Source organism: Etheostoma cragini, chromosome 19 (assembly GCF_013103735.1).
Source record: "Etheostoma cragini isolate CJK2018 chromosome 19, CSU_Ecrag_1.0, whole genome shotgun sequence".
NCBI lineage: Eukaryota > Metazoa > Chordata > Actinopteri > Perciformes > Percidae > Etheostoma > Etheostoma cragini.
Window position 1 is genome coordinate 2196445 of NC_048425.1, and position 9723 is coordinate 2206167.

The following is a 9723-nucleotide window of genomic DNA, read 5'->3' on the forward strand; positions in this document are numbered from 1 at the left end:
AGGAAGAGAAAGGGGCATGTAAAGGGATGATATAGGAGATAGCGGATGGAGGGAGGAGAGAGGAGGTGAAGATGAGAAATATAGTGGAGGAAGATACTGGAGGTAAAAGGGAAAGAGGGGAGAGAGGACATTATGGTAAAGAAGTAGTCTAGGATAATGAGAAGAGGAAGGTGAAGAAGAGGATCAGGAAAAGATGGTGAAATAGGATGAGGAGGAAAGGGAAAAAGCCAGAGGCGAGGAAGAAAAGAAGATAAGATGGAGGAGTTTAAGTAGAAAAAGGTTCCCGGTTCTCAAACATGAGAATTTGCTGCATTTTTCATCACAGTAAGCAGAATTTCTTTGGGTTTTCGAGACATCGAGGCATTTTAATGACGTCACCCTGTCCCCCTGCTCTGGGTTGGCGTAGAGACGGAGTGCATCGCGTCATCCTCGGAAAGCCACGTCCAACGGAGGGGAAAACTACTCTCTGCTCTCCGTTTACAGAAACATGCATACACGCTTCATACACTACCAACAATGTAAAGGAACCCAGAACTAAAGTTTTTTTAAAGGATGTCGACCTGAAAAACTGAGCTTTTATGAAGACAAAAGAGGTCGACGATGTGAGGAATCAGCAGGAGGAATGGGAAGACCGTGGGATCCTACGGATATGCCCAGCGTTACGTTTCTAGCGAGCTTTTTGTTACCAAGTCAAACATCCAAATGTCCGTTTTAGGCTAGACTACATCCATGACGTTCCTCTTCCTGATTGCTCTGGTGCCGCTGACAAATTCCCTGTCACTAGTGTTTCCCACACGTGGAAGGGTTTGACTAAATCTCAACACAATCAACACCGGCCGCCACACATTGCGTTTCGTTCTTTTTTTTCTCCTTTTTTTTTTTAAACGCTATTTTAAACAATTTTTTCAGCTGCATTTCCTTTCCCTGCTCTCCTCCTCACACACACACACAGACACACAGACACACACACACACAGACACACACACACACACACACACACACATCCCTGGACTAATCAATTAATTGAATAATAATTATTTATAGTGCCAGTCCTGTACGTGCAGGTGTCAAGTGACCCCAGCATGAATTAACTGACTCTGTTTTTGTTTTGTTTTTACTTAAAAAAGGATAAAACGGGTGGATGATGAGTATTGTGTGCAGCGTTTTGGTGTGTACTAAAGCCTTCAAACGTATTTTACGCTGTCTGAAGAGAGGGCAAAAAGAAAAGGAGAAGAAGAGAAGGACCAGAGATTGAGAAGAAGGATTAAAGGAAAGAGGCGATGACTCTTGAAACATCTCCAAATGTATTTTCCATTCTTTTATAACTCTCCTGTCATTTGTCATTCCCCTCTTTCTCTCTGTACTCTGTCACATCACATTTCCGCCTCCCTGTCAAAATGTCCGTCTAGGTCATCTTTCCATTTACTTTTTCCCCCTCCTTCCCTCTGTTTTTTCTCTTTTATTCACTTTCAGCAACAGACAAGCGCTTCAGAGCTTCTGCTGTGCGTTTGGTAGACACACACACACACACACACACACACACACACATTAATAGAAAACAGATTGTTGAGTCTGTGAAGTGGAAGAAGATTGATTACCTGTATCTAGTTACTGAACATGCACACGCGGCGGTGGCGGAGGGCATGCGCTGGGCCGGTGTATTTAACCATCACAGGGAAAAACAAGAACAGACTGGTATAGGTTGCTGTGTGTGTGTGCGTGCGTGCGTGCGTGCGTGCGTAAGTGTGTGTGTGTTGTCTGCCGAATAATGCTACACAGTTCACTGCCATTGGACACCATTATTTTTGGTTTGCCGTCTGCCTGCCAAAAAGTGATCTATAGTGGAGATATTGGAGTATTTTTCAATACTGAGTGCCTAATTAGTATTCATGTACCTACATAATACAGCTGAACAGTGTGCAGAACTTTTGGTACAACTCGTATTGCTTTTCGAAAACGATCAATGTACTGCAGTGCAAGACAACACAACGGAATACACGATGGCACCCCCTGATATTAAAAACTATATAAAAGAGAGCCAAAATAAAGGCAGTTCTCAATGTGTAAATGTATGATGGCAGCATAAAACAGGAGCAGCATAAACATGTATCAACAGCAAACAGCAAAGTATCAACCTAATATGACGTGTGTGTGTGTGTGTGTGTGTGTGTGTGTGTGTGTGTGTGTGTGTGTGTGTGTGTGTGTGTGTGTGTGTGTGTGTGTGTGTGTGTGTGTGTGTGTGTGTGTGTGTGTGTGTGTGTGTGTGTGTGTGTGTGTGTGTGTGTGTGTGTGTGTGTGTGTGTGTGTGTGTGTGTGTGTGTGTGTGTGTGTGTGTGTGTGTGTGTGTGTGTGTGTGTGTGTGTGTGTGTTTTTCAGTCTGTGTTTAGCAATTTGACAGCAGTGATATATCGCCTTCCAAAGGGGAGTCATTTGATTCAAGTACAAATACCAAAACAATACTTATTTTCCCACAAACCCATTTTTAAATTGACCGAAACTAACCGAGCCTCTCAAACGTATCAGAGTTTGATATTGACACCATGCTTAAAGAATAGAATCCAGTCTTTGTTCAGTGTGGTTTTTTATCTGTGTACTGCTGCTGGGACATGTGAATTTTCCTCATGGGATACATGAATTACCCATCTATCTGTCTGTCACCTATTCTTTCTTTCTTTCTTTCTTTCTTTCTTCCTTTCATGGCGAGTTTGCCAAACATTTTGAGTAAGATCAGGAAATATCTGCTTAAAGAATAATCAAACTAAGACTAAAAATCTGACCAATTGTCCCACATAAACTCATTTTTGAGTTTTAAATACACCAAAAGGACGGAGGTTCGATACCCAGCCTTATCCTTCAGTGGTACACACTGCAGCATGCAGGACAGCTGTTAAAAGTACCTTTGGTTGCTCCACTCTTGTCATTGAATATATTTTTTTCTTTTTTTACCCTCAACTTGTGGAAAGTCGTCTCGGAAAACAACTTTACTGCTGCCAATAATTACTTTGTTTTTAATCACGTTCATCTTTTTTCCAAAATAAGAGTCCTTCTGACATGGTCACTTTATCGTTTTTTCCCGAGAATGATGTGGAAGTCTTATTTTTTTTATTTTCCAAATCGTTCCACAATTAATAGCCACTTTAAACCACCTGTCAACAAACAATCACTGCAACTCTCTTTCAATTACAATTTATGTCAATTACCAACGCGGATGGAGCAAATCCTCTTGAAGTTTCCAGCGCAGCACATATTTATCTCTGGGCTGCCTTGTGGTGTCGGTTCAGTGTAATATTGGATTATTTCAGAAGTATTTGGACTAATCTTGCACTAAATAGATTATAGTGTGGCTCTGATTCTGGTCCTCATGCCCAGCTGTTCTCACTTCTTCTCAGGCAGTTTTCATCCTCCTCTCATCCCCAGCTGTGTCTTCTCATTTCTCCTCCTGCTCTTCTCTTCCTTACTCCCTTCTCCTCATTTGTCCCGTACTTCATTCTTTATCCACTTCTTTTTATCCCATGTTTTTTCTTCCCTGCTCTCCCTCTTTTTTTTTTTTTTTAATTTTTCTTCCTTTTGGGATTGTGCGCAGGAGATGACGCACATTCCCACACTTGAGTTTCAAGTGCCACACTGAATTCCGCCCCCTAAAGAAAAACGCGACAAAGGACCCCGGTTAATAAGGTTTCTATTTTTTAAACAGAACTTGGTATTGCCGGTGGATGCCTCAGGACACACGTCCATCACGTCGAGTAATGCTTAAAAAAAGCCAAATTCAGCCACTCAAGTGGAATTATCTGACGTAGGCGCTGACGTGTGTGTCCGCAGCGTCGCGTACTGTAGGATAGTTGCTTTTCTATGTCATTCACTCCCTCTCTCATGTCCGTCTTTCATGCGTTCGCTGTCTTTTGAGTATGTTAATTCCTGCGCGTAAGGAAAGAAAACGACCATTTGACGGATTAGAAAGGAATGCCACGCAGAGAAGAGAAACCGCCGCTGGCAAAACAAGACTCTCCACTTTGTGTGTTTTGAGGTCTGTGCCATTTTCTTTTTTAAAATTTGTATGAAGTTACTCTTTCAACATTTTGCCTTGCTAGAATGTTGGTTGATTGAGTCTTGAGTGAAAAGACTCATTGCTGTATTTAGAGCTTGTTACCTATTCTTTCTTCAACAGAGAGGGCACATTCCTGTCAGTTCCCCCTCTCCCCCCCGACCTTCTATACCGAGAAATGAGACTTTCCACTGATTCTGTCTGGACTTATTGTCTGATATGACTCATTAGTCTTGCATGTGTGCGGGCATTAGATCAAAGATGGCATTGTATTCTTCCACCATCACTGATATTGTGTTTACCCGTGTTTGTGCACATCCACCCTCCTACCAACACCAGTTTTTCTCATTACCATCAGTAAAGGCGCAAATCAGGGCGCTCAAAGCCTCTGACGTATTTTATTGACGTCTTAATCGACAGATTTAAGCACAAAAGGTAGCCTACGTGCCGGCGCCGGCGAGCAGAGGAAGCCGCAGCACTCACGTAGCACCCGAGGCGGATCTGGGTGTGAAAGCATAACAAGATTTTCCCACAAAAAATATTTTTGATGCTGTGAAGCTCCTTTGTCATAGTTTGATGTACAAATCCAAGAAATGTCCATATTCTATATGTCCATGTTCGGATATTGTTCACAAAACTGCAAAAGAAAAACATTGGACACAGTATGGAAACGAGACGCTTTAGCTAAATTATCTTTGTAGTGGGCAACAATAGAAAATGCAGCTTTCCATCAGAGGCAGAATTGTCCATCTCATCAAGGAACACAGCTCTGTTTTCATTTTGTGTTTTGGATACAAGCTCCCATTCATTCCTAACCAAATCTTCCTCTTTGATTATTTTTAGTATTCCTGATCCGACACTGCCACAGACGGAATATAATGCATCATTTCCCATGAGACTCTGTTTCCCTCAAAATAGTGAGACAGACAGGACACAGTTTGCATGACATATTACACATTCATTGCATTGTTCTCTGCAACATCTTTCCATTTCCTTCTGTCTTTACCCCACCTTCTTTATGTCTGTTTATTTTGGGAAGCTTCACCAATAGCATCATTGCTATTACCGTAATGTGAAGGTGCAAATGAATGAATTTTAACCTATTGTAACCCCTGTGCATTACTGGGACATGTCTTAATATGTGATGGCCTACATTTTTGCAAGGGGGTTCCCCCCCCAAACCCTTAAGGACAAAAATGTCTCCATTGAAACCCAATAAAACCACAATGTTTGATCCCATGGCCATTACAGCACACACCCAGACATGAAAATCACTTACCTTTCAGCGAAATTTGCCGTTTTGAAACCAAACTAGGTGACCTACGTGATATAGATTTGATTAAAAAATATCGAGCGTGTGGAAATATTAGCGCGACGCGCCTTGCATCACCATTTTCTTTCTCTGAGAAGGTAGGGGAATAGCATTACCTGATTGGTTTACAAGCAGTTTACTGTACTTGTTTTTTCTCATATTTTTACTTTATTATATTTTTGTGGGAACTTTTTACTTTTACTGCTTACATTTTAACACAAATATCAGTAATTTCTACTCGTCATGTCGGAGAATAGCGCGGACACGCGCCCCACGTTGTGAGCGGGCGCACGCGCCACACAGAGAATAAAGGGAGAGAAAAGAAAAAAAGACCAGCTGTCCGGAGGATAATCAGTTGAGATTGTGTGTGTGCATCTTTGAGAACTGTAACTCGTATAACTCACGTTGTCAAATGTGGTGCCCTTACCTAATATACTGTAAAAGTTAGACCGGCATGAAGCGGGTTGCATGATACTCAGTAAGGGAGTCATAATATGTTTGGCTCATGGCTGATGTTAAGTTTCTCCAGCTCTCGCCAGGTTTGCAAAAAATGCATCTCAAAATGCATCTGATTGATGCTTTAAAATATGGAATATTAAAATTTTTCTTCCAAGGGAGCATACCCGGGACCCCCCTAGAGGGCTAATACCCTTTTTTATTTTTAAATATATTTATACATATGTTATATGTATTAATACATTTTTCACCCCTGACCCGTTTTCATACCTGCTCACACATTCCATAATAGCAGACTTTTAATTCAATTGAACTTAATCTAATTTAATTTATTTATCCCCAACAATCAACAATGTTGCATCTGAAAAAACACTTTAAAACCATAAATAAAACACAATCAATCAGAAATTAACAAAACAAACATTTTGAGAAGGACCAGGCGGAAGCGAACAGGTCATTTGGTCCTGCCTCTTATTTCACCAAATATTTCCCTCACAAAATAAATAGATATGTAAATACAGCATGCAATCTTTCAGGTCTTATAATAACTCCCAACAATACATAATTCACAGTACAGCCCTGGCTTCAAATTTAGTTTTTACGGTTTTCCATACGATTGAGCCATTTTCCCATGTTATTAGTACATGCTATTATCCTGGTTCCCACTTGAAGCATTGCTGCTGTATTATGGAGCACTGCATCAAAATGAATGTTGTTGCTCATTGTTGAAATATCCCAAAGTGTGAGGAAAAAATCCCCTGAGCATTTAGTATGCAGATAAAATACAATTGTGGTGTTTTGTATACAAACTGGCATTTTAAAGAGTTATAATTCTTGAAATAAATGAATATTATGATCAAGGCAGATGGTGGTTGAAGTAAGTGAAAGTGGAAAATGTATATATCATTTTATGGCAGTTTTTTGTGACACAATCATTTTCTTCCTCTAAGGTAACAGTTTTTAAAGGGATGCACAAGGTATAAAATAGTCAATTTTAGCCTTTTTTGTGTGTTCCACTCATTTTTTGATAAAACACTTTCAGCTTGTTAGCTTAAATATACATCAATGGAACGAACGTACCAAGTCTAAATGAGGTTTTTGACATGCAGAAGCATAAATAAAAACATGTAAACTCTCCCCGTCTTCCCTTTTTAAAGTCCTCAGAGCTAATTTTATGTGCTTTGTTTTCTGATCCATTGACTCTTCATCCTTCCTGTTCTTCCCTTCCTGGCTTGAGGTTTCCCTCTGGTGTATTCTTAGGTGCTTTTGTAAATCACTTTTTTATTGTTTTTTTTCCATTTGATTTATTTTTATGGGACAAGGAGTGGCAGGCTTTTCTCTTATACTTCAACCAGTCATCCCATCATCCGCAATTTCTAAGCTTTTACCGAGACTCAGAAATGGAAATCGGGCTAATCTGAGTTATTTTATGATTATCTTTCTCTATTTCCCCACATAAAGTGTGATTGTAGCACATGTCGGGACCTCTGCAATGGAGATTGATTGCAGACGGTGTGCCATTGTTATCATTGAACATCTGGTTTTGGTGTCAGACCTTCAAAATCAAAGAGCTTCCACTGCTCTGAAGTTGCGCCAGACGTTGAATGCAACAAGTTCCCTTTCCTCCTCAGTGTCTTTTGAAAGGTGTTCTGGGAAATGTAGGAAATAACTAAAGTAGAAGCAAACAGAAACGTATATCCAAGGGTTGAATTTGGCCTGTAAGCCTCTTCTGATGTTTACTTTTTGTGTTGTGCTTCAGGCGCAGCTGCAGCGCTCCCTGGACAGCTCCGTCTCAACACAGCCGAGGGCCCTGATTGGCCGACGCAGCCGAAAGGAGGCGGCGGCGGCGCCAACGGACAGTGGCGGGCACGGGGGCAGTCCAGTGTCGGAACAGGACTCTGGCATTCTGGATGTGGAGGATGAAGATGAGGAAGATGAAGTGAGAGAACTACAACCACACACACAAACACATGAAAGTATGTCATCTGTCCTTCTGTCTTTGTCCTTTTCAAGCTAAACAACAAGGAAGGCCTCTAATCTCCAACATGAATCCCATCCAAATGGGTCTCTCCAGTTCCTTCCATTTTCTCCAAGGGTTTCCCCCAGTGTGTTGCAAGCCTGGTGGCCCACCGGGCCAAAGTTGCCCCCCCACCGGTGCCAAAGTTGCCCCCCACTGGGCATAAGCCACTGGGAAATATTATCTGCTTTCCGACCGGAGGGATTTTAGCTTTTTCCTAAAACTTCCCTAGAAATTTAAAATTAAAACATTTATTTTAACCAGTTCTTTTGTCACTTACTCTGTTTGTTGATTTTTTTTCTTCCCACGCTTGTTTTTTGACGTTTTTGCTGTTGGGTGTTTTCCCACTTTTTGAACCTTTTGCCTGGAACATCCACATTAATTTTTGGGACATTTTGGTTTAAATAAAACCCACATTTCTGATGTATAAACTACAGTTACAGTGGGATGGCTCAGTTTGAAACTTAGACGTAGTTATATTTTCAAATCTCCAGTAAGTTTTTACTGCTGACTTAATGTAAGCCCTATGGAGTCTTATAGCTTTTTAAAATTTCCAATTTTGTCCATGAGTCCATTATCACAGATCTACATTAATGCTCCCATCAGTCTGACTGGCCCCGGCTAGGCCCTTGTTGAAAATAAAGTCTCTTTTCTTTCATATCCTTCTGTCTTCTTTCATCTCTTCCTTGTGTCCCTTCTTGCCTTACGGCACACTGAAGCACCGCGAATAGCAGTGAAGCTATTTTTTCTTTTTTTTTTTACCTAAATGTTTTCTGTTCATACCGTTACGCCGACAGCGACTACATCATATCAGTTTCCAGCTAAACAGAGTAAAAGCAGAAAATGCAGAATATCCATGTTATGTACTTCTTTACAAATGAATTTGAAGTCTGACTGACATTTGATGTACGTTTTTTTTTTTTTTACAAAACAATAAGTTTTCACAAATGTCTCATGATATTATCTCTAGAAGTGCATTGTTCAACTGTTGTTTTTGTTAAAGACGGAAAAGAAAATCGCAACAATGAATACTGTCGAATTGCAAAACTTCTAGAATCGCAATAAATGAAAATCGCAATACAAATCGAATCTGCACCCATGTATTGTGGAAATCAGGCGTATCGTCCCAGCTCTACTAACATGTTTAGAAGATGAACTTGTTTAAACTCTGTGGGCATTTCGGCACTGAACTCTTCACGTCCCCCGTTGACGGGTCAGAAGTCCTTTCTGTTGTTCACACTCAAGGAAAGCAAAGTACAATGAAGTTGAAGAGAATGGAGCTGAACTTGTCACCCCCGTGCTGCCATTCTGTTTTAAGGTCCCTGTCGTCCCCTTTGCTTATTTACATCCTGTAAACTCAAGTCAACCTTCTTTATGGGAAGACCTTGGCTCGAACAAAGGCCTGACCCCGCGGCCGGCAGAGGTTACGGCCGCGCTGGCACCACCGGCCGCGCTCATGCCAACCGTCAGCATCCCGTCTCCTCACGCCACCCCGTGCCCCGGCCATGTCTTTCCCCTTGCCTTCATTTACAGTCGTCCCCCTGTGTCTCTAAAGCCTATTTTTATTTGCTCTCTTTGTTCCTCTTTTTTTTGGTTCTATTTGTCCCCTTTTGTGTCCTTTGCTAATTTTCTACGTCCTTCTTTTTTCTTTTTACTTCACCCTCTTCCTGTTTTCTTTTCTTTTCACCCTCTTCCTGTTTTCTTTTCTTTTCACTCTCTTTTTTTTTCCAGAGGTCTTCACCTTTCCCACATGTTTTGTAGTGCCTCCCAGTGTTGTAGTGAAGACCACCTAAACAAAGACAAGTCATCACGAGGGCAAGACTTTGAGGGGTGGAGGCCGAGACTTTGAGGGGTGGAGGCCGAGACTTTGAGGGGTGGAGGCCGAGACTTTGAGGG

The 9723-nt window shown here is 41.3% G+C and overlaps 1 protein-coding gene across 1 annotated transcript in view; it reads left to right on the forward strand.

Moving 5' to 3' along the window:
* Nucleotides 1-9723, forward strand: part of exoc6b (exocyst complex component 6B) — a 61631-nt gene that overhangs the window by 16343 nt on the left and 35565 nt on the right. Inside the window, exon 7 of the mRNA XM_034857342.1 lies at nt 7570-7749. Coding sequence (XP_034713233.1) covers nt 7570-7749 — 180 coding nt within the window. The remainder of the gene's footprint in view (nt 1-7569; nt 7750-9723) is intronic.